The 25,964-nt window shown below is 50.7% G+C and overlaps 1 protein-coding gene across 1 annotated transcript; it reads right to left on the reverse strand.

The window, feature by feature from the left end:
* Nucleotides 1–736: 736 nt before the first annotated feature.
* On the reverse strand, nt 737–24,616 carry LOC140723479 (NACHT, LRR and PYD domains-containing protein 3-like). The gene is made up of 5 exons (XM_073038051.1): nt 24,457–24,616; nt 21,510–21,681; nt 21,346–21,411; nt 16,079–17,828; nt 737–827 (listed from the first exon to the last, which is right to left on the reverse strand). The coding sequence occupies exons 1-5, from the start codon at nt 24,547–24,549 to the stop codon at nt 737–739; spliced, it is 2,172 nt and encodes a 723-aa protein (XP_072894152.1). The 5' UTR covers nt 24,550–24,616.
* Nucleotides 24,617–25,964: the final 1,348 nt, after the last annotated feature.

Consider the following 25,964-nt stretch of genomic DNA (forward strand, 5'->3'; position numbering starts at 1 on the left):
ATGGGCTGAGTGCGGGCCAGTGGGACTAGGTGAGAGTAAGCGTTCGGCACAGACTAGAAGGGCCGAGATGGCCTGTTTCCGTGCTGTAATTGTTATATGGTTATATGTTGCAGCTATACAGGACCCTGGTCAGACCCTACTTGGAATACTGTGCTCAATTCTGGTCGCCTCACTATAGGAAGGACGTGGAAACCATAGAAAGGGTGCAGAGGAGATTTACAAGGATGTTGCCTGGATTGTGGTGCATACCTTATGAGAATAGGTTGGGTGAACTCGGCCTTTTGTCTTGGAGTGACGGAGGATGAGAGGTGACTTGGTAGAGATGTACATGATAATGAGAGGCATTGATCATGTGGATAGTCAGAGGCTTTTCCCCAGGGCTGAACTGGCTAGCATGAGAGGGCATAGTTTTAAGGTGCTTGGAAGTAGGTACAGAGGAGAGGTCAGGGGTAAGTTACACAGAGAGTGGTGAGTGCGTGGAATGGGCTGCTGGCGGCGGTGGTGGAGGCGGAAACGATTGGATCTTTAAACTCCAGGAAGGCTACATGGAACTTAGAAACATGGAGGGATATGGGTAAAACCGAGGTAATTCTAAGGTAGAAACATGTTCAGCACAACTTTGTAGGCTGAAGGGCCTGTATTGTCCTGTATGTTTTCTATGTTTCTTTGTTTCTACTGATCACATTCAGTGTCAGACACCCAGTGACTGTAAACACAATCTCCCTCAGTCTGGTACTTACCCCAGTTTCTGTATTTTACACTCCGGGTTCCTCAGAGCCACAGACACCAGTTTCACTCCTGAATCTCCCAGGTCATTCTCCCCAAGTCTAAACACAAACAGACAGATTGATGAACAAAGTGATTCAAACTGTGGGTTTGGGGGAATTTCTCTCACTTGGATATTTCAGGAAACATTAAACTCTTCAGTAAATCACTGATCGCAGTTCCCATCACTATCAATGTCCCTCACTGACCAGCTCCAGCATATTCACCAAATGTCGGTAATTTAGTCTGTCGGTGTGACCCTGTAAACTCCACATATACTCTCTCATTTCCAGATGGCTAAACAAAATGTTCCTGACAGAAATGAAGAAATGTCAATGGGACACAGTGAAATAGACCCAACCGAGCTAAAGGGATGGTGAATAGAGATCCCACAGGAAGAAAGGGAGTGCGGAAGATAAATCCCACAGGAGGAAGGAGCATGGGCAAGAGAGATCTGATAGGAAGGGGGGGGACGTGGAAGAGAGATCATACAGGAGGATGGCGGATGAGTAGGAGAGATACCTCAGGAAGTGGGGACATGGAACAGAGGAACCACAGGAGGAAGAGGAGTGGGGAAGAGAGATCCCACTAGGAGAAGGGGGATGGGGAAGAGAGATCCCACCAGAGGAAGGGGGATGGGGAAGAGAGATCCCACTGGAAGAAGGGGGATGGGGAAAAGCGATCCCACCGGAAGAAGGGGGATGGGGAAAAGAGATCCCACCGGAGGAAGGGGGATGGGGAAAAGCGATCCCACCGGAGGAAGGGGGATGGGGAAGAGAGATCCCACAGGAGGAAGGGGGATGGAGAAGAGAGACCCCACAGGAGGAAGGGGGTTGGGGAAAAGCGATCCCACCGGAGGAAGGGGGATGGGGAAGAGAGATCCCACCGGAGGAAGGGGGATGGGGAAGAGAGATCCCACAGGAGGAAGGGGGAAGGGGAAGAGAGATCCCACAGGAGGAAGGGGGAAGGGGAAGAGAGATCCCACAGGAGGAAAGGGGATGGGGAAGAGAGACCGCACAGGAGGAAGGGGGATGGAGAAGAGAGATCCCACAGGAGGGAGATGGGGAAGGGATGTCCCACAGGAGGATGTGGGAAGGGGAAGAGAGAACTCGCAGGGGGAAGGGAGATGGAGTAGGGAGAACTTGCAGGGGGAAGGGGGATGGGGTAGAGAGATCCCACAGGAGGATGTGGGAAGGGAAGAGAGATCCCACAGGAGGAAGGGGGATGGGAAGGGATACCACAGGAAGAAGGGGATGGGGAAGAGAGATCCCACCGGAGGAAGGGGGATGGGGAAGAGAGATCCCACAGGAGGAAGGGGGATGGGGAAGAGAGATCCCACCGGAGGAAGGGGGATGGGGAAGAGAGATCCCACCGGAGGAAGGGGGATGGGGAAAATCGATCCCACAGGAGGAAGGGGGATGGGGAAGGGAGATCCCACAGGAGGAAGGGGGAAGGGGAAGAGAGATCCCACAGGAGGAAAGGGGATGGGGAAGAGAGACCGCACAGGAGGAAGGGGGATGGAGAAGAGAGATCCCACAGGAGGAAGGGGGATGGGGGAGAGAGATCCCACAGGAGGGAGATGGGGAAGGGATGTCCCACAGGAGGATGTGGGAAGGGGAAGAGAGAACTCGCAGGGGGAAGGGGGATGGGGTAGAGAGATCCCACAGGAGGATGTGGAAGGGGAAGAGAGAACTTGCAGGGTGAAGGGGGATGGAGTAGGGAGAACTTGCAGGGGGAAGGGGGATGGGGTAGAGAGATCCCACAGGAGGATGTGGGAAGGGAAGAGAGATCCCACAGGAGGAAGGGGGATGGGAAGGGATACCACAGGAAGAAGGGGATGGGGAAGGGAGGTCCCATGGGAGGAAGGGGAGAGAAGAGAGAGGGATTAAACAGGATGAAGGGGGAAGGGGTTGAGAGAACGGCCAGGAGGAGGGATGTGGAAGAGATGTCCCGCAGGAGGAGGGGGGTGTGAAAGAGAGATCCCACAGGATGAAGGGGGATGGGGATTAGGGAAACCACAGGAGGAAGGGGGATGGGGAAGAGAGATCCCACAGGAGGAAGGGGAAAGGGGAAGAGAGATCCCATGGGAGGAAGGGGGAAGGAGAGAGAGGGATTAACCAGGATGAAGGGGGATGGGGTTGAGAGATCCCACAGGAGGAGGAGGGATGTGGAAGACAGTTCCCACAGGAGGATGTGGGATTGGGAAGAGAAATCTCACAATAGGAAGGAGGTTGGGGAAGAGAAATTCCACATGACAATGGGGCATGCCAAAGAGAGATCCGACAGGAAGTGGCAGGTATTCGAAACAAGGCCCTACAGGAGTAAGGGAATGGGGAAAAGAGATCCCACAGGAGGAAGTGGGATGGGGAAAAGAGATCCCACAGGAGGAAGGGGGATGGGGCAGAGAGATCCCACAGGAGGAAGGGGGATGGGGAAAAGCGATCCCACAGGAGGAAGGCGATGGGGAAGAGAGATCCCAGAGGATGAAGGGGGATGCGGAAAAGAGATCCCACAGGAGGAAGGGGGATGAGGAAGGAAGATCCCACAGGTGGATGGGGCGTGGGGAAGAGAGATCCCACAGCAGGATGTTGATGGGGAGCAGAGAGTGCACAGGTGGAAGGGGATGGGGAATAGAGATCCCACAGAAGTAAGGGGATTGGGGAAGGTATATCCCTAGGAAGAAAGATGGTGGGGAGGAGATATCCCACAGTTGGAAGGAGAATGGGGAAGAGAGATCTGACAGGAGGATGTGGGATGGGGAAGAGAGATACATGTGGAGGGACAAGACAGATCCCACAGGAAGAGGGGGCATTATGATGACCCACAGGAGGAATTGGGATGGGGTAGAGCAATCCCTCGGAAGGAAGGGAGGTGGTGACAATAGATCCCACAGAAGGAATGGGAATGGGGAATACAGATCCCATAGGATGATCAGGCATGGGGACGAGAGATGGGACAGGAGGAAGTGGGTGGGGAAGCGAGATCATACAGGAGGTTGGGGGATGAGTAGGAGAGATCCCATAGGAGGAAGAGTGATGGGGAAAATAAATGCCACGGGAGGAAGGGGGACGGGGAAGAGAGATCCCATCCGATGTAGGGGATTGGGAAGAGAGATCCCACAGGAGGAAGGGGGATGGGGAAGAGAGATCCCACAGAACGAAGGGGGATGGGGAAGAGAGATGTATAGGAGGAAGGGAAATGGCGAAGCAAGATCCCGTAAGAAGTGGAGGGATGGAAACGGAGCCCCCACGGGGGTCAGGTGGATGGGGAAGAGAGATCCCACTGTAGGAAATGGGATATTGAAGAGAGATCCCACAGGAAGAAAGGGGTGGGGAGTTTAAATCCCACAGGAGGAAGGGAGTTGGGGAAGACAGATCCAACAGATGGAAGTGGGATGGGAACAGAGGCCCCAGAGGGTGAAAGGGGATGCGGAAGAGAGATCCCACAGGAGCATGGGGGTGGAGAAGAGAGATTCCACTGTAGGAATGGGGATGGGGAAGAGAGATTCATCAGGAGGAAGGGAGCTGGTGATGAGAGATCCCACAGGAGGAAGGTGTATAGGGAACAGACAGCCCACAGGAGGAAGGGAGATGGGTAGAGAGATCTCACAGCAGGAAGAGGGATGGGGAAGGGAGATCCCACAGGAGGAAGGGGGATGGGGTAGAGAGACCCCACAGGAGGAAGGGGGATGGGGAAAAGCGATCCCACCGGAGAAAGGGGGATGGGGAAGAGAGATCCCACAGGAGGAAGGGGGATGGGGAAAAGCGATCCCACCGGAGGAAGGGGAATGGGGAAGAGAGATCTCACAGGAGGAAGGGGGATGGGGAAGAGAGATCCCACAGGAGGAAGGGGGAATGGGGAAGAGCGATCCCACCAGAGGAAGGGGGATGTGGAAGAGAGATCCCACCAGAGGAAGGGGGATGGGGAAGAGAGATCCCACAGGAGGAAGGGGTAATGGGGAAGGGCGATCCCACCAGAGGAAGGGGGATGGGAAAGAGAGATCCCACAGGAGGAAGGTGGAATGGGGAAGAGAGATCCCACCGGAGGAAGGGGGAGGGGAAGAGAGATCTCACAGGAGGAAGGAGGATGTGGAAGAGAGAGCCCACAGGAGGAAGGGGGATGGGGAAAAGCGATCCCACCGGAGAAAGGGGGATGGGGAAGAGAGATCCCACAGGAGGAAGGGGGATGGGGAAAAGCGATCCCACCGGAGGAAGGGGAATGGGGAAGAGAGATCTCACAGGAGGAAGGTGGATGGGGAAGAGAGATCCCACAGGAGGAAGGGGGAAGGGGAAGAGAGATCCCACAGGAGGAAGGGGGAAGGGGAAGAGAGATCCCACAGGAGGAAAGGGGATGGGGAAGAGAGACCGCACAGGAGGAAGGGGGATGGAGAAGAGAGATCCCACAGGAGGGAGATGGGGAAGGGATGTCCCACAGGAGGATGTGGGAAGGGGAAGAGAGAACTCGCAGGGGGAAGGGAGATGGAGTAGGGAGAACTTGCAGGGGGAAGGGGGATGGGGTAGAGAGATCCCACAGGAGGATGTGGGAAGGGAAGAGAGATCCCACAGGAGGAAGGGGGATGGGAAGGGATACCACAGGAAGAAGGGGATGGGGAAGAGAGATCCCACCGGAGGAAGGGGGATGGGGAAGAGAGATCCCACAGGAGGAAGGGGGATGGGGAAGAGAGATCCCACCGGAGGAAGGGGGATGGGGAAGAGAGATCCCACCGGAGGAAGGGGGATGGGGAAAATCGATCCCACAGGAGGAAGGGGGATGGGGAAGGGAGATCCCACAGGAGGAAGGGGGAAGGGGAAGAGAGATCCCACAGGAGGAAAGGGGATGGGGAAGAGAGACCGCACAGGAGGAAGGGGGATGGAGAAGAGAGATCCCACAGGAGGAAGGGGGATGGGGGAGAGAGATCCCACAGGAGGGAGATGGGGAAGGGATGTCCCACAGGAGGATGTGGGAAGGGGAAGAGAGAACTCGCAGGGGGAAGGGGGATGGGGTAGAGAGATCCCACAGGAGGATGTGGAAGGGGAAGAGAGAACTTGCAGGGTGAAGGGGGATGGAGTAGGGAGAACTTGCAGGGGGAAGGGGGATGGGGTAGAGAGATCCCACAGGAGGATGTGGGAAGGGAAGAGAGATCCCACAGGAGGAAGGGGGATGGGAAGGGATACCACAGGAAGAAGGGGATGGGGAAGGGAGGTCCCATGGGAGGAAGGGGAGAGAAGAGAGAGGGATTAAACAGGATGAAGGGGGAAGGGGTTGAGAGAACGGCCAGGAGGAGGGATGTGGAAGAGATGTCCCGCAGGAGGAGGGGGGTGTGAAAGAGAGATCCCACAGGATGAAGGGGGATGGGGATTAGGGAAACCACAGGAGGAAGGGGGATGGGGAAGAGAGATCCCACAGGAGGAAGGGGAAAGGGGAAGAGAGATCCCACAGGAGGAAGGGGGATGGGGAAGAGAGATCCCATGGGAGGAAGGGGGAGGGAGAGAGAGGGATTAACCAGGATGAAGGGGGATGGGGTTGAGAGATCCCACAGGAGGAGGAGGGATGTGGAAGACAGTTCCCACAGGAGGATGTGGGATTGGGAAGAGAAATCTCACAATAGGAAGGAGGTTGGGGAAGAGAAATTCCACATGACAATGGGGCATGCCAAAGAGAGATCCGACAGGAAGTGGCAGGTATTCGAAACAAGGCCCTACAGGAGTAAGGGAATGGGGAAAAGAGATCCCACAGGAGGAAGTGGGATGGGGAAAAGAGATCCCACAGGAGGAAGGGGGATGGGGCAGAGAGATCCCACAGGAGGAAGGGGGATGGGGAAAAGCGATCCCACAGGAGGAAGGCGATGGGGAAGAGAGATCCCAGAGGATGAAGGGGGATGCGGAAAAGAGATCCCACAGGAGGAAGGGGGATGAGGAAGGAAGATCCCACAGGTGGATGGGGCGTGGGGAAGAGAGATCCCACAGCAGGATGTTGATGGGGAGCAGAGAGTGCACAGGTGGAAGGGGATGGGGAATAGAGATCCCACAGAAGTAAGGGGATTGGGGAAGGTATATCCCTAGGAAGAAAGATGGTGGGGAGGAGATATCCCACAGTTGGAAGGAGAATGGGGAAGAGAGATCTGACAGGAGGATGTGGGATGGGGAAGAGAGATACATGTGGAGGGACAAGACAGATCCCACAGGAAGAGGGGGCATTATGATGACCCACAGGAGGAATTGGGATGGGGTAGAGCAATCCCTCGGAAGGAAGGGAGGTGGTGACAATAGATCCCACAGAAGGAATGGGAATGGGGAATACAGATCCCATAGGATGATCAGGCATGGGGACGAGAGATGGGACAGGAGGAAGTGGGTGGGGAAGCGAGATCATACAGGAGGTTGGGGGATGAGTAGGAGAGATCCCATAGGAGGAAGAGTGATGGGGAAAATAAATGCCACGGGAGGAAGGGGGACGGGGAAGAGAGATCCCATCCGATGTAGGGGATTGGGAAGAGAGATCCCACAGGAGGAAGGGGGATGGGGAAGAGAGATCCCACAGAACGAAGGGGGATGGGGAAGAGAGATGTATAGGAGGAAGGGAAATGGCGAAGCAAGATCCCGTAAGAAGTGGAGGGATGGAAACGGAGCCCCCACGGGGGTCAGGTGGATGGGGAAGAGAGATCCCACTGTAGGAAATGGGATATTGAAGAGAGATCCCACAGGAAGAAAGGGGTGGGGAGTTTAAATCCCACAGGAGGAAGGGAGTTGGGGAAGACAGATCCAACAGATGGAAGTGGGATGGGAACAGAGGCCCCAGAGGGTGAAAGGGGATGCGGAAGAGAGATCCCACAGGAGCATGGGGGTGGAGAAGAGAGATTCCACTGTAGGAATGGGGATGGGGAAGAGAGATTCATCAGGAGGAAGGGAGCTGGTGATGAGAGATCCCACAGGAGGAAGGTGTATAGGGAACAGACAGCCCACAGGAGGAAGGGAGATGGGTAGAGAGATCTCACAGCAGGAAGAGGGATGGGGAAGGGAGATCCCACAGGAGGAAGGGGGATGGGGTAGAGAGACCCCACAGGAGGAAGGGGGATGGGGAAAAGCGATCCCACCGGAGAAAGGGGGATGGGGAAGAGAGATCCCACAGGAGGAAGGGGGATGGGGAAAAGCGATCCCACCGGAGGAAGGGGAATTGGGAAGAGAGATCTCACAGGAGGAAGGGGGATGGGGAAGAGAGATCCCACAGGAGGAAGGGGGAATGGGGAAGAGCGATCCCACCAGAGGAAGGGGGATGTGGAAGAGAGATCCCACCAGAGGAAGGGGGATGGGGAAGAGAGATCCCACAGGAGGAAGGGGTAATGGGGAAGGGCGATCCCACCAGAGGAAGGGGGATGGGAAAGAGAGATCCCACAGGAGGAAGGTGGAATGGGGAAGAGAGATCCCACCAGAGGAAGGGGGATGGGGAAGAGAGATCTCACAGGAGGAAGGAGGATGTGGAAGAGAGAGCCCACAGGAGGAAGGGGGATGGGGAAGAGAGAGCCCACAGGAGGAAGGGGGATGGGGAAGAGAGATCCCACAGGAGGAAGGGGGAAGGGGTAGAGAGACCCCACAGGAGGAAAGGGGATGGGGAAAAGCGATCCCACCGGAGGAAGTGGATGGGGAAGAGAGATCCCACAGGAGGAAGGGGGATGGGGAAGAGAGACCCCACAGGAGGAAAGGGGATGGGGAAAAGCGATCCCACCGGAGGAAGTGGATGGGGAAGAGAGATCCCACAGGAGGAAGGGGGAATGGGGAAGAGCGATCCCACCAGAGGAAGGGGGATGGGGAAGAGAGATCCCACCAGAGGAAGGGGGTGGGGAAGAGAGATCCCACAGGAGGAAGGGGGAATGGGGAAGAGCGATCCCACAGGAGGAAGGGGGATGGGGAAGAGAGATCCCACAGGAGGAAGGGGGATGGGGTAGAGAGACCCCACAGGAGGAAAGGGGATGGGGAAAAGCGATCCCACCGGAGGAAGTGGATGGGGAAGAGAGATCCCACAGGAGGAAGGGGGATGGGGAAGAGAGACCCCACAGGAGGAAAGGGGATGGGGAAAAGCGATCCCACTGGAGGAAGTGGATGGGGAAGAGAGATCCCACAGGAGGAAGGGGGAATGGGGAAGAGCGATCCCACCAGAGGAAGGGGGATGGGGAAGAGAGATCCCACCAGAGGAAGGGGGTGGGGAAGAGAGATCCCACAGGAGGAAGGGGGAATGGGGAAGAGCGATCCCACAGGAGGAAGGGGGATGGGGAAGAGAGATCCCACAAGAGGAAGGGGGATGGGGAAGAGCGATCCCACCAGAGGAAGTGGGATGGGGAACAGAGATCTCACAGGAGGAAGGGGAATGTGGAAGAGAGAGCCCACAGGAGGAAGGGGGATGGGGAAGAGCGATCCCACCAGAGGAAGGGGGATGGGGAAGAGAGATCCCACAGGAGGAAGGGGGAATGGGGAAGAGCGATCCCACCAGAGGAAGGGGGATGGGGAAGAGAGATCCCATAGGAGGAAGGGGGCATGGGGAAGAGCGATCCCACCAGAGGAAGGGGGATGGGGAAGAAAGATCCCACCAGAGGAAGGGGGATGGGGAAGAGAGATCCCACCAGAGGATGTGGGATGGGGAAGAGAGATATGACAGGAGGAAGGGGGAATGGGGAAGAGCGATCCCACCAGAGGAAGGGGGATGGGGAAGAGAGATTCCACAAGAGGAAGGGGGATGGGGAAGAGCGATCCAACAGATGGAAGTGGGATGGGAACAGAGGCCCCAGAGGGTGAAAGGGGATGCGGAAGAGAGATCCCACAGGAGCATGGGGGTGGAGAAGAGAGATTCCACTGTAGGAATGGGGATGGGGAAGAGAGATCCCACAGGAGGAAGGGGGAAGGGGAAGAGAGATCCCACAGGAGGAAAGGGGATGGGGAAGAGAGACCGCACAGGAGGAAGGGGGATGGAGAAGAGAGATCCCACAGGAGGAAGGGGGATGGGGGAGAGAGATCCCACAGGAGGGAGATGGGGAAGGGATGTCCCACAGGAGGATGTGGGAAGGGGAAGAGAGAGCTCGCAGGGGGAAGGGGGATGGGGTAGAGAGATCCCACAGGAAGATGTGGAAGGGGAAGTGAGAACTTGCAGGGTGAAGGGGGATGGAGTAGGGAGAACTTGCAGGGGGAAGGGGGATGGGGTAGAGAGATCCCACAGGAGGATGTGGGAAGGGAAGAGAGATCCCACAGGAGGAAGGGGGATGGGAAGGGATACCACAGGAAGAAGGGGATGGGGAAGGGAGGTCCCATGGGAGGAAGGGGAGAGAAGAGAGAGGGATTAAACAGGATGAAGGGGGAAGGGGTTGAGAGAACGGCCAGGAGGAGGGATGTGGAAGAGATGTCCCGCAGGAGGAGGGGGGTGTGAAAGAGAGATCCCACAGGATGAAGGGGGATGGGGATTAGGGAAACCACAGGAGGAAGGGGGATGGGGAAGAGAGATCCCACAGGAGGAAGGGGAAAGGGGAAGAGAGATCCCACAGGAGGAAGGGGGATGGGGAAGAGAGATCCCACAGGAGGAAGCAGGACGGGGAAGAGAGATCCCACAGGAGGAAGGGGGATGGGGAAAAGAGATCCCAGAGGATGAAGGGGGATGCGGAAAAGAGATCCCACAGGAGGAAGGGGGATGAGGAAGGAAGATCCCACAGGTGGATGGGGCGTGGGGAAGAGAGATCCCACAGCAGGATGTTGATTGGGAGCAGAGAGTGCACAGGTGGAAGGGGATGGGGAATAGAGATCCCACAGAAGTAAGGGGATTGGGGAAGGTATATCCCTAGGAAGAAAGATGGTGGGGAGGAGATATCCCACAGTTGGAAGGAGAATGGGGAAGCGAGATCTGACAGGAGGATGTGGGATGGGGAAGAGAGATACATGTGGAGGGACAAGACAGATCCCACAGGAAGAGGGGGCATTATGATGACCCACAGGATGAAGTGGGATGGGGTAGAGCAATCCCTCGGAAGGAAGGGAGGTGGTGACAATAGATCCCACAGAAGGAATGGGAATGGGGAATACAGATCCCATAGGATGATCAGGCATGGGGACGAGAGATGGGACAGGAGGAAGTGGGTGGGGAAGCGAGATCATACAGGAGGTTGGGGGATGAGTAGGAGAGATCCCATAGGAGGAAGAGTGATGGGGAAAATAAATGCCACGGGAGGAAGGGGGACGGGGAAGAGAGATCCCATCCGATGTAGGGGATTGGGAAGAGAGATCCCACAGGAGGAAGGGGGATGGGGAAGAGAGATGTATAGGAGGAAGGGAAATGGCGAAGCAAGATCCCGTAAGAAGTGGAGGGATGGAAACGGAGCCCCCACGGGGGTCAGGTGGATGGGGAAGAGAGATCCCACTGTAGGAAATGGGATATTGAAGAGAGATCCCACAGGAAGAAAGGGGTGGGGAGTTTAAATCCCACAGGAGGAAGGGAGTTGGGGAAGACAGATCCAACAGATGGAAGTGGGATGGGAACAGAGGCCCCAGAGGGTGAAAGGGGATGCGGAAGAGAGATCCCACAGGAGCATGGGGATGGGGAAGAGAGATTCATCAGGAGGAAGGGAGCTGGTGATGAGAGATCCCACAGGAGGAAGTTGTATAGGGAACAGAGAGCCCACAGGAGGAAGGGAGATGGGTAGAGAGATTGGCTAGGAGGAGGAGGGATGTGGAAGAGAGTTCCCACAGGAGGATGTGGGATTGGGAAGAGAAATCTCACAGGAGGAAGGGGGTTGGGGAAGTGAAATTCCACAGGACAATGGGGCATGCCAAAGAGAGATCTGGCAGGAAGAAGTCGATGGGGGAGAGAGATCCCACAGGGGGAAGGTGTATGGAGAAGGGACATCCCACAGCAGGAAGGGGGATGGGGATGAGAGATCCCACAGCAGGACGGAATGGGGAAGGGAGATCCCACAGAAGGAAGGGGGATGGGGAAGAGGGATCCCACGGCAGGAAGGGGGATGGGGATGAGAGATCCCACAGAAGGAAGCGGGATGGGGAAGAGAGATCCAACAGGAGGAAGAGGGATGGGGAATAGAGATCCAACAGAAGGAAGGGGGATGGGGAATAGAGATCCCACACGAGGAAGGGGGATGCTGAGGAGAGATCCAACAGCAGGAAGGTGGAGTGGGAACAGAGAGCCCAGAGGATGAAAGGGGGATGGAAAAGTGAGATCCCGCAGGTGGATTGCTACCCGTGCCACGTGCTAGTGAGGCTAGAAATGGGAAGATAATGCAGCTAAATACGTGGCTGAGGGGATGGTGCATGAGGGTGGGGTTCATGTTTCTGGACAATTGGGCTTTCTTCCAGGGGAGGTGGGACCAGTTTGAATTGGACAGTTTGCACCTGAACTGGAGGGGACTAACATCCTTGCCGGTAGGTTAGTAAGTTCTGCTCCGGGGGTTTTAAACTAGTTTGCAGGGGGAGGGGGCAGAGTGTTAGAGCAGATAGTGAGCTGGAGGAGGATAAGGGTCATGCGAGGACTGCCTGTATAGACAGATATCAATGGTTTGTCCGTGATAGAAATGTTCTCAGGTGCATCTATTTTGATGCAAGGAGTATTGTAGGTAAGGCAGATGAGTTTAGTGCGTGGATTGGCACGATAATGATATCGACATTATTGCTATTAGTAAGACTTGGTTTGCAGGAGGGGCAGGGCTGGCAGCTTCATGTTCCGGGTTTCCGTTGTTTCAGAGGTGATAGGGCGGAGGGATGAAAGGGGGAGAAGTGGCATTACCAGTCAGGGAGAATATCACAGCTGTGCGTAGATGGGACAGCCCGGAGGACTCGTCTACAGAGGCCGTATGTGTGGAGCTGAGGAACGGGAAAGGTGCGACCACACGAATAGGGTTGTATTATAGACCGCCCAATAGTCACAGAGAATCGGAGGAGCAAATCTGTAGAGAGTTAGCAGACCAATGTAAGAAACAGAAAGTTGTAATCGTAGGGGATTTTAACTTTCCACATATTGATGGGGACGCCCACTCTGAGAAAGGGTTAGATGGCGTGGAGTTTGTCAAATGTGTTCAGGAAAGTTTTCTAAATCAATATATTGAGGTACCAACGAGAGAGGGTGCAGTACCTGATCCCCTATTAGGGAACCAGACAGGTCAGGTGACAGAAGTATATGTAAGCAAACATTTTGGGTCCAGTGACCATAATGTCATTAGTTTCAAGATAATTATGGATAAGGATAGGACTCATCCACCAGTTAAGGTTCTGAATTGGAGAAGGACCAATTTTGTGGAAAAGAGGGAGGATATGGGAAGTGTGGATAGGGTTAAGTTGTTTTCTGGCAAGGATGTGTTTAGTAAGTGGAACGCCTTCAAGGGTGAAATTTTGAGAGTGCAGAGTTTGCATGTTCCTGCCAGGATTAAAGGCAAAGTTAACAGGCATAGGGAACCTTGGTTTACAAGTGATATTGGTGATCTGGTTAAGTAGGTGTTTAGCAGGTATAGGCAGCAAGGAAGAAATGAGGTACTTGAAGAGTATAGAAAATGTAAGCGAATACTAAAGAAGGAAATCAGGAAGGCAAAAAGGAGACATGAGGTTGCTTTGGCAGATAATGTGAAGGTAAACCCAAAGGGTTTCTACAAGTATATTGAGAGTAAAAGGATAGTAAAGGACAAAATTGTTCCCCTAGAAGATCAGAGTGGTCGTCTATGTGTGGAGCCTCACGAGATGGGGGAGATCTTAAACAGGTTTTTTGCATCAGTGTTTACTCAGGAAACTGGCATAGCGGATATGGAATTAAGGCAAACAAACAGTAGTGTCATGGATCATATAGAGATTAAAGAGGAGGAGCTGCTTGCTGCCTTACAGTGAATACAGGTAGTTAAATCCCCCGGGCCTGACATGGTATCTCCTCAGACCTTGAGAGAGACTAGTGTAGAAATTGCAGGGGCCCTGGCAGAAATATTTAAAATGTCCTCAGCCACGGGTGCGGTGCCGGAGGATTGGAGGGTAGTTCATGTAGTTCCGTTGTTTGAAAAAGGCTCCAAAAGTACACCAGGTAATTACAGGCCAGTGAGCCTGACATCAGTAGTAGGTAAATTATCAGAAGGTGTTCTGAGAGATCGGATATACAAGGATTTGGACAACCAAGGGCTGATTAAAGATAGTCAACATGGCTTTGTGTGTGGTAGATCATGTTTAATGAATCTTGTAGTGTTTTTCGAGGAGGTTACCAAGAATGCATATGAAGTAAAGGCTGTGGATGTTGTCTGCATGAACTTTAGTAAGGCCTTTGACAAGGTCCCACGTAAGAGGTTAGTTCAGAAAGTTCAGACACTAGGTATCCATGGAGAGGTTGTAAACTGGATTCGAATTGGCTGTGTGGGAGAAGACAGAGAGTGGTAGTGGATGATTGCTTCTCAGACTGGAGACCTGTGACTAATGGTATGCCTCAGGGATCTGTGCTGGGACCATTGTTGTTTGTTGTCTATATCAATGATGTCGATGATAATTTGATAAATTGGATCAGCAGGTTTGTGGATGACACTAAGATGGATGCGTTGTGGACAGCGAGGAAGGCTTTCAAAGCTTGCAGAGGGATCTGGACCAACTGGAAAAATTGGCCAGAAAATGGCAGATGGAATTTAATGCAGACAAGTGTGAGGTGTTCCATTTTGGAAGGACAAATCAATGTACGACATACACAATAACGGTAGGGCACTGAAGAGTGCGGAGGAACAGAGGGATCTGGGGGTTCAGATACATAAGCCCCTGAAAGTGGCATCACAGGTGGACAGGGTTGTAAAAAAGGCTTTTGGCATCCTGGCATTCATAAATCAAAGTACTGAGTATAGGAGTTGGAATATTATGGTGAGGTTGTATAAGGCATTGGTGAGGCCAAATTTGGAGTATTGTGTGCAGCTCTGATCACCGAACTGTAGGAAGGATATCAGTAAGTTTGAAAAAGTGCAGAGAAGACTTACTAGGATGTTGCTGGGTGTGCAGGAGTTGAGTTACAAGGAAAGATTGAACAGGTTAGGACTTTATTCCTTGGAGCGTAGAAGAATGAGGGGAGATTTGATAGAGGTTTACAAAATTATGAGGGTATAGACAGGGTAAATGCGAATAGGCATAGATTAGGAGAGATACAAATGAGAAGACATGGCTTCAGTGTGAAAGGGGAAAGGTTTAGGGGGAGCATTAGGAGGATCTTCTTCACTCAGAGGGTGGTGAGAGTGTGGAACGAGCTGCCATCTGATTTGGAAAATATGGACTCACTCTTAAGCTTTAAGAATAAATTGGATAGATACATGGATGGGAGAGGACTGGAGGGTTATGGACTGGGTGCAGGTCAATGGGACTAGCGGAATAAGGTTTTGGTACAGACTAGAAGGACTGAATGGCTTGTTTTCTGTGTTGTAGTGGTCTATGATTTTATGATTCTATGGGGAGGAGAGTTCCCACAGGCGAAATGGGGATGGGAAAGAGAGATCACAAAGGAGGAAGGGGATGGGGAAGTGAGATCCCACAGGAGGAAGGGGGATGGGGAAGAGAGATTCCACAGGATGAAAGGGGGATGGGGAGAAGAGATCTTACAGGAAGGCGGGGGGGTGTGTGGGTTGTGTGGAAAAGACATCCCACAGGAGGATGAGGAAAGAGTAATAGAGAGCCTACAGGAGGAATGGGGGTGTGTGCAAGATTCCAATGAATGGAAGGGGGATTGGGATGAGAGGTCCCACGGGAGGATTCCAAGGGTAAATGATAATCCTACAAGACGAGAGGATGCAGAAATTTTTTGTATGTGTGTGTTGGGTCTGAACAGAGGCCCAGAGGAGATGCGCCCTCGCTCTTTGCGTATCTGGAAGTGAGCAAAGTCACACACGGGGAAGGGCAGTGGGAGGACAATCTCACAATGGTATTTCTTTCCTTCTCACTGGGACAGTCTGCTGACAGTCTCTTGTCCCTCACCAGGAAGGGGGTGTGAATCTCTGACCCACCTGCTGCAGTCAGTGTCGGTCTGGGTGTCAGTAACAGTGAGAAGGAACATTGTCAATGGACGGGTCACAGGCAGCGAAAAACACGGCCATTCCTGTGATTTACTACCATTAAACCAATGGTCGTTGTTCACTGATCTGATGAAGTCTCCAACATCCCTTCACAAGGAACCAAAGAACCCTCCTGTCCTTGGGGAATTACTGACCGATCCCCTGGGCATTTGTCATATTTCTTCACAATCTGATTTACTACAAATTTACCGAAATTCCTTTCCATTGAAACAACACAATGGAACAGTTTCACAGTTCAGAGTGAGAGATAAATCAAGTTACCTCAACTCCTGGCACTTGTGCAGCCCGGGTCCCAGCCGTTGGATTCCTTCACACTGAATGTGACAGCCCTGCAGGTCGAGGTGTTTTATTGTATCACAGAGTCCGATGACATGAGACAGGACCGCGCAGTCAATCGGGGTCAGTGTCATTCCACTGAATGAAAGTGTTTCCACAGATCCCAGTATGGCCTGAGCCAGGCCACGATTCTGAGACTCAAACAGGTAGTGCAATGTGTTCAGGAGGCTCCTTTTACCAGCTTCATTCCTCGTGTTTCCACTTTGGCGTTTAACCTCCTCCTTCACCCAGTCAATCACCCGGCAGGTTGTTTGATGAGGAAATGGACCCAGAAACTCCTCCAGGCCCCGAGCTGTCATTGGGGAGGAGAGACCAGCAACAAAACGGAGAAATACCTCAAATCGCCCATCTGTCGTGTTGTGGGCTTCAGTGAGGAACTTCAGGATATCCCCGGGATGTGGATTCAGGAATTGTGCGACTGCAGCTACAAACTCTTGGATGGTGAGGTGTGGGAATGTGTACACCACACTCTGGGCAGAATCCTCTCTCTCCAAAAGCTCCATCAGGAATCCGGACAGGAACTGGGAAGGCTGCAGATTGTAGTTGATCAAATCTCCATGTGTAAACACAATCTTCTTCTCAGACACTCCTCTGTAGGCCATCTGACCAACCCTGAGTAACACATCACGGGGGCTCTCAATCTCACGGCCGTGGTTTTTCAGGATGTTGTAAATATAGTAGGAGTACAGTTGGGTGATGGTTTTGGGAACTCGCTGTGGGTCCCTGACTCTTTGTGTGAAGAAGGGGCCCAGTGCCAGAGTGAGGATCCAGCAGTAGGAGGGGTTGTAGCTCATGGTGTACAGGATCTCGTTCTCCTTCACGTGTTTGAAAACAGCTTCTGCCACCGTCCGATCTTCAAAATACCTGATGAAATATTCCTTCCGTTCTTCATCAACAAATCCCAGGATTTCAGCCCAGACACTGATGTCTGCCTTTTCCAATAAATGTAACGCAGTGGGACGGGTTGTCACCAGCACTGAACACCCTGGGAGCAGCTTGCCCTGGATTAAACTATACACAATGTCAGACACGTTGCACTTGAATTCAGGATCTGTGTACTGTGATTCTGTGTCTCTCCGACCATCAACAAAGTTAATTTTGTCCTTAAATTCATCCAATCCGTCAAATATGAACAGCAGTCCCTCTGTGTGTTTCCAGACCTTTCCCAGAATATTCCCAAAGTAAGGATACTGATGCAGAATCAGTTCTTTCAGGTTTATTCTGCAGTTAATGGAGTTTAAATCCCGGAATTTGAAACTGAAGACAAACTGGAATTGTTGGTATATCTTCCCCGTGGCCCAGTCATAAACAATCTTTTGTACCATTGTTGTTTTCCCAATCCCCGGGACTCCGGCCACTGCTGCAGACATCCCGGATTTGTTTCTAAAGACAGATCTTTTAAATTTTTGAACAAAGCTCTTCTTGAATAACTGATCAGTCCGGATTTTTTCCAGCTTACCACGGAGATCTTTTTCTCTCCACTCCTCGTGGTCTCTGCCTCTTGCCAGCAGCTCATGTTCCACCTGTCTCCGATCTCGAACAGTAGAAATGACCGTGAGCTCAGTGTATCGATCAACCAGCTGGAAAACCTTCACCTTCTCCCTCATCAGGATCGTGTTCACTCTCAGTGTTTCAGTTTGTGCCCACAGAGTCTCCTGGTGTTTCCTTCGAACATCTTATGATGGACAGAAATAGGTTGTCAATGCCTCATCTGGTGAACATGGAGCTCACGACATATTTTCTTTAATAAAAAAATACCTGTGAAAGACACTGTTTGTGTGAAATCGGGTGATCAGAGATTAGAGTGTCTGAAAGTGAAAGACGGCCCAGAAACATTTCTGATCTGATTCAGATCCGCTGTTAAAGGCTCCACTCTCCCCTCTGTTGGTAGTTTGCAGATTCCCCGGTGTTCCAGCGAGCACCAAGTGCACACGTGATTCTGGAGAGGAGAGTGTTGTGTGGAGCGGGTGGTTTCACTGCTCAGCTTCTGCTGAACTGTGCAACCCTGCAGAGGGTAACAGTGGGGGGGGGGCATTTACTTGCTCTACTGACTTTTACTTCTCTCACAATGGACCCCATGTTCTTGACACTCCTTTAGGATGAAGCTGTCAGTACTGAGCCACAGAAAAGGAATTTCCCAGGCTGAGCCAGTCACAATGTGACACACCCCACACTGGTCTACAGTCTCTTACTCTCCGAGGAGCCGGTACATGAACTCCGGCAATTCGCTGATGATGTGCGGAAGAGCAGGAAGCTGAAGAGGATGGCAGCGGTAATAGGGAACTCTAAAGTCAGGAGGACAGGTAGGCGATTCTGTGGACACCGATGGTACTTTGCCTCTCAGGTGCCATTGTCCGAAATGTTTCTGGACGCGTCCACAATATCCTGAGAAGGGAGGTTGAGCAGCCAGAAGTCGTGACAAACATTGGTAACAACGACATAGGAAAAGCAAAGGGAGGAGGTCTGGAAAACCGAACACAGGGGGTTAGGAAAAAAGCTGAGGAACAGGAGCTCAAAAGTAGTGATCTCAGGATTGCTGCCTGTGCCACCCGACAGTGGCAATAGGAAGAGAATGAGGTGGCAGAGAAATGTGTGGCAGAGCATTTGGAGCAGGGGGCAGGAATTCAGATTTCTGGATAATTGGGACCACTTCCGGGGTTGGTAGGACCTGTACAAAAGGCACGGGTTACACGTGAATCCGATGAGGACCAATATTCTTGCGGACAGATTTACTGGAGCTGTTGGAGTGTTTTAACCTAAAATGGCCGGGGGACTGGAACTAGGATGATAAAGCTGTGGATGAACCAGCAGTCTTACAAGTAGATGATGGGTTTAACATGAATGTAAGGAAGGACAAGCCAATGACTGGGTTCAAATACAGACAGAGCACAGTGTTAAATTGTACTGCATAGACAACATTCAAAAAGGCGGAGATGCAGGACTAAACGCATTGCACTTAAATGCACGCAACATTGAGAATAAGGTGGATGAACTTTTGGCGCAATTAGAGATTGGTTGGTATGACGTTGTGGGCATCACTGAGTCGTGGCTGAAAGAAGACCATAGCTGGGAGCTTAACGTTAAAAGATTTACGTCTTATCGAAAGGACAGGCAGGAAGGCATAGGCGTTGGTGGTGTGGCTGTGCTGGTTCGAGGTGGAATCACATCTTGATAAAGAGGTTACATAGGGTTATTGAATGTTGAATCTTTGTGGGTGGAGATAAGAAACTACAGGGGTTAAAAAAAGCTTTATGGGAATCTTATATTGGCCTGCAAATAGCAGCGAAGGTGTGGGGTTGAGATTGCAAAGGGAGCTGGGAAAGGCGTGTCAGCAAGGTGATGACATAATTCAATATGCACGGGGAATTAGAAAATCAAACAAACTTCAGGAGTCGGATCACAAGAGAGGGAATTTATTGAATACCTACGAGAGAGCGTTTTAGAGCAGCTTGTGCTTGAGACTACTCAGGAAAATTCTGTCTTTGATTGGGTGTTATGTAATAGCTCGGATCTTATAAGGAAGCTTAATGTAAAAGAACCCTCAACTGGTAGTGATCATAATATGAGTGAATTCATACTACAGTTTGAGAGGGAGAAGCATAACTTATGGTATCAGTATCGCAATGGAATAAAGTGAATTACAGAGGCACGAGAGGGAAGCTTTCCCAGGTAGATTGGAGAAGGATACCAGTGGAGATGACGGCACAGCAGAGATGGCTGAAGCTTCCGGGAAAAGGTCTCAAGTTGCAGGATAGATACGGCCCACGGAGGAAGAAGTTCTCAAGTGTCACGTGCAGGCAACCATGGTTGACAAAGGAAGTTAAGGATTGCACAAAAGCCAAAGAAAGGGCATGCAAGATAACAAAAGTGAGGGAAAGTTGGATGAATAGAAAACTTTTAAAATCCAACAAAAGGCAACTAAAATAGCGATAAGAAGGGAAAGGATGAAATATGAGGGCAGAAAAGCCAATAATATACAGCAGGATATTAAGCACTTTTTTCAGTTATATGAAGAGTAAAAGGGAGGTGAGAGTTGATACTGGAACACTGAAAAGTGATGTTCGTGAGATAGTAATGGTGGACAAACAAATGTCAGAACTTAATGTGTACTTAGCATATATCTCTGTGAAAGCCGCTAGCAGCATGCAATGGTCTGCGAGTGACAGGCAGTACGAGTGAGTGCCATTGCTATTACAAAAGAAAATAGTTCTCGGCATACTGAAAGCTCTTAAGGTGCAACGTCACCTGGGCCAGATGGACTACATCCAGAGTCCTGAGAGAGGTTGCTGAAGAGGAGTCAGTGGATGCCATTTACTTGGATTTTCAGAAGGCATTTGATAAGGAGCCGCACACGAACCTGCTTAAGCAGATAAAAATCTATGACGTCACAGGAAAGATACTGGCCCGTGGAGCGGAATTGCTGACAGGCAGCAGGCAGCGAGTGGGAATAAAAGGGGCCTTTTTCTGATTGGCTGCCAGTGACTGGTGGTGTTCCTCAGGGATCAGTATTGGGACCGCGGCTTTTCAGATTGTTTGTCAATGATTTAGATGATGCAATAAATGTATTTGTGGCAAAGTTTGCGGATGATACAAAGATAGGTGGAGAGGTAGGTACAGCGATTGCAACAGAACAGAGGCCGACGGGAATGTCTGTTTATCAAACTCACAGAGGCCTCCGGGTACAGATCCCGAGACCGGGAAGGTGCCGGGTGTTGTGACAAATGCAAATTGCTTCCTGTCCTCCAGCCACAGCAACAAAAACCTGTCTCACAGATTCTGACAGTCTCTAAACAGGCCTCTAAAGAGACGTATTCAGACTCTCAGAGTGAAATAACAACAAAAACCTGTCTCCCAGACTCTGACAGTCTCTACACAGGCCTCTAAAGAGACGTATTCAGACTCTCAGAGTGAAATAACAACAAAAACCTGTCTCCCAGACTCTGACAGTCTCTAAACAGGCCTCTAAAGAGACGTATTCAGACTCTCAGAGTGAAATAACAGCAAAAACCTGTCTCCCAGACTCTGACAGTCTCTAAACAGGCCTCTAAAGAGACGTATTCAGACTCTCAGAGTGAAATAACAACAAAAACCTGTCTCCCAGACTCTGACTGTCTCTAAACAGGCCTCTAAAGAGACGTATTCAGACTCTCATAGTTAAATAAAGGCTTTGAGCTTTCCAGTCCATCACTTACCTTTCAGATGCGCGGGCACTTCAGATAAACCCCGCTCAGTGTCCATGTAGGCGAACTGGCCGTCACCTGTTCAAACAGATTAACCTGCATGAACTCTGTTCTGTGTAATACTGTAAATTCATCAGCATTTACATCTGTAACACACAGTGTACTGTTCACCGTACCTCGTTCCCGTATTTCCTTCAATATTCTGCTCAGCTTTGGTAAATGGTGATGTAGTTTCACAAAGGATTCCCACATCACCCTCCGGGCCCCGGAGCCCTTCTCCATCACCAGATCCAGGAAGAGTTTGGAAGCGCCCGCTCGGTTTCCCTTCTCCGCGAGCTCAGTCACGCTCTGTAACGAACAATGGGGAATATATTGAGGAGCGGAGGGATGGGTTCAAATCTACCCTGAACATGGACTGACCCAGCACGTTCTGCTCGTCACAGATCACTGACAGCAATTGTTCGTAGCAGGAAAAATAAATTAAAAGAAGTTAGCATGGCCAGTGATGACTTTCTGAACGCCACAGATTGCGGGGTACTTATCCACTTGGCAAGGTTTAAAAGGAGCAGACATAGTGTGAGTGAGCCAGAGATAGAGTAGGTTATTGAGGCTTTGTGTCAGAGAGGGTTCAGTGAGGAGAGGCGGAGGATTTAGGTAGATCTTGGGTAATATTTCCCTTCTCTGTTTCACTGTTAGAACAGTGGGAATGCCAGGCAGCATAGTGGGATGCTCTTCCTACAGGGTGCGGCAAGTCAGGGAGAACTCCAGTGTCCCTGACAACTGCACCTTCGGGAATTTCATCCAGCTGCAGCTTCTTACATACTGTGCTGAGGAATTGGAGCTGGAGCTGGATAAACCCGGGATCACTCGGGAGACTGAGAGGTTGACTGACAGACTTTACAGGGAGGGAGCTATACCCAAGGCGCAGAACACAGGAAACTGGGTGACTGTCAGGAGGGGGAAGGGAACAGGCAGCCACTACAGGAAACTCCTTGTAACAGGTATACGGCTTTCTGTTTCGGGGTATGGCCTCGCAGAGGAAAGACATGGTGATTATGCCTCTGGCTCTGAGTTTGGCTTTGTGACTCAGAAGGGATGAGAATTGCTGATCTGCACTGACAGGGGGAATTCAATGGTCAGGAGAACAGACTGGAGATTCTATTTACGAGAACATGATTTTTGGATGGTGTGTTGCCAAGGTCAGTGATATCTCGTATCGACTCTGAAACTTTCTTAAGGGCAGGATGAGCAGGTCTTGGTCCACGTTGGTACCAATGACAAGAGTAGGAAGTGTGATGAGATCCTGCAAAGTGATACAGATCCAAAATTTCTTGAAAGTGTTATCGAAGGTAGATGGCGTTGTAAAGATTTTCGGACATGGGGCTTCATGAAACAAAATATTGAATACAGAAGTTGGGATATTATGTCGAAGTTGATGTTGCAGAGGCTAATTTGAAGCAATGTGTGCACCTACCTCCCGGAAGGATATCAATAAGATTGAACGAATGCAGAATAAAATACAGATTGTTGCCAGGACTTGAGGATCTGAGATATAGAGGAAGTGTGAATAGGCTAGGACATTATTCCATAGAGTGTAGGAGGACCATGAGAGATGTGAAAGAGGTATACACGTTTATAAAAGGTATAGAGAGCGTTAGTGCAAAAATGCATTTATTATTGAAGTTGGGTGGGACTGGATTTAGAGATCATAGGGTAATGATATCAGGTGAAAGGCAATATGAGAGGGAACTTGTTCACTCAGAGGTTGCTGAAGAGCGCGGAACGTGCTGCCATCTTAATTAGTTGATGTACATTCGAGTTGATTATTTAAGATCAGTTTGGATAAGTTCATTCAATGGGGGAGTTATGGACGTCTCCAGTCCGGGTTCAGTTCAATGGGACTAAGCAGATAATAGGTCGGTGTGGACGAGATGGGCAGAAGAGCCTGTTGCTGTACTGTAGGGTTGGATGACTATGACTAGGTGTAACTATGGCCGGGTCAGTGTTGCTTTTTGCCAGGGTAATCCCTGGTGAACCACAGCAGCTTCACCCTTCACTGCCAGGCTCCACGAGGGGTCCAGTGCCAGCCAACAGCTGGAAACTGGCAGTGAGGAGCAGCCAACAAACTCAGGACTATTGTGCGTGTGTGACAGACCAAAGCCAACAGCTGGAAACTGGCAGTGAGGAGCAGTCAACAAACTCAGGCCTATTGTGCGTGTGTGACAGACCAAAGCCAACAGCTGGAAACTGGCAGTGAGGAGCAGTCAGCAAACTCAGGACTATTGTGCGTGTGTGACAGACCAAAGCCGACTGGTGGGAATGTTGAGTAAGAAGTTTGGACTGAAATTGTCAGCTGCCTCACGTGGAATGTCGTGTTCAGTATGGTGTCTGGCTCTTCACTAATATTCATCCTGGGTGGCAATAGGTGAATGCACTCCAGTAGCACGAGGACCAGTTCGTTTCTTTGTAATTCTATGTTAGCTGTAGATGTTTGGAATATTTTCAGTGGCACTAATGTTGCACTTCCCATGTTAACAGTATATGCTGTGGTAATTACAAACTCAAATTGTAAGTCACAAGGAACAGATGGTAACAGAAACATGAGGCATGTTGGGATATTGATAAAGAAAGGGTCAGCAGTTCAAATGAGAGACGGGTCAGTGTTGCCTGAGTTGAAAATAGGGTTGAAGGTAGACTGAGAATGAGCTGAGAAATATGTCACTATATATTTGATTTGTGGGAAACCCGTCGGTCATCAGGAGAACACAGATTGGTGAATGGCCATTAAGGTCGAACATTGGGAACATGATGTGATGTCAGACTGAGTGGTGTAGAGTGGTTCTCTGTCCACTTGCAATGTCCGTCAAGTGTCACATCACTAAATTCACCTCTCAATCATTGCCTGTATCCTAATCTGTCTAAAAATGAATGTGATCAGAAAACTGGAGAGAGGCTTGTATTGGTTAATAAAAGTTCAGGGTTTTCGCAGATGAAAATTCTTTTCTTGATGTTCACCACAAGCATTACAGGATTTTCACTGCCCAGAGGTGCCGTTACACCGGTTCTGTCGGTCTGTGATTGATTCAGTTGAATCTACATTCAGTCTATGTCCCTTCCACTTACGTGATACTCTCGCTCATTGAAATGATGATCATGAGTTAACATGAAACCGACTCCCTCCACACCCTCCTCAATCGCCTGCTCCAGTCGCTCCATGTAGAATCTCGTCAACTGGAACAGTTGGTGTTCGTCACAATTTGACAGGAAGGCGGAGATGGCGGAGTTCAGAACTGTCATAGAACATAAAATAGTAGATGTACCATGCGGATGCAGACACGATGCCAATTTAAACCAATCCCATCTTCAGGAACATGATCAATATCCCTCCGTCCCCGGCCTACTCATGAGCTCAAACGCCTCTCAGACGCTGCAGAGTATCTGTTTCCAGTCCCTCCCTCGGCAGCTCATTCCAGACACCGATCACTCTCTGTGGAAAACATGCATCCTAAATCCCCTTTAAACTTTACCATCTAAACTTAAACCTGTTACCTCAGGTTTTTGTGGTGAAACTCGTCTGCACCCTCTACAGACCCTCCACATCATTCTCGATTTGTGCACAATACTGAAATTGTCTCTTAACCAACGTGTATCCAGTTACAGTCTAACGTTAAAAAATAACTCAACTCATCGTTAGCACACTACCGATTGTGTTGCCACCTTCAGGGAGCTATGCATACCCATCACAAGACCCGACAGTACATCAATCTTATTATCAGATAGATAGATAGATAGATAGATAGATAGATAGATAGATAGATAGATACTTTATTCATCCCCATAGGGAAATTCAACATTTTTTTCCAATGCCCCATACACTTGTTGTAGCAAAACTAATTACATACAATACTTAACTCAGTAAAAATATGATATGCATCTAAATCACTCTCTCAAAAAGCATTAATAATAGCTTTTGAAAAGTTCTTAAGTAGTTTACTTAAATACATTAAATACAATCAACCCCCGGCACTTTAACATATCTTACTCCTGGCGGTTGAATTGTAAAGCCTAATGGCATTGGGGAGTATTGACCTCTTCATCCTGTCTGAGGAGCATTGCATCGATAGCAACTTGTCGCTGAAACTGCTTCTCTGTCTCTGGATGGTGCTATGTAGAGGATGTTCAGGGTTTTCCATAATTGACCGTAGCCTACTCAGCGCCCTTCGCTCAGCTACCGATGTTATACTCTCCAGTACTTTGCCCACGACAGAGCCCGCCTTCCTTACCAGCTTATTAAGACGTGAGGCGTCCCTCTTCTTAATGCTGCCTCCCCAACACGCCACCACAAAGAAGAGGGCGCTCTCCACAACTGACCTATAGAACATCAGCATCTCACTACAGACATTGAATGACGCCAACCTTCTAAGGAAGTACAGTCGACTCTGTGCCTTCCTGCACAAGGCATCTGTGTTGGCAGTCCAGTCTAGCTTCTCGTCTAACTGTACTCCCAGATACCTGTAGGTCTTAACCTGCTCCACACATTCTCCATTAATGATCACTGGCTCCATATGAGGCCTAGATCTCCTAAAGTCCACCACCATCTCCTTGGTCTTGGTGATATTGAGACGCAGGTA

This window comes from Hemitrygon akajei, unplaced genomic scaffold (assembly GCF_048418815.1).
Source record: "Hemitrygon akajei unplaced genomic scaffold, sHemAka1.3 Scf000115, whole genome shotgun sequence".
In the NCBI taxonomy this organism is placed as follows: Eukaryota; Metazoa; Chordata; class Chondrichthyes; order Myliobatiformes; family Dasyatidae; genus Hemitrygon; species Hemitrygon akajei.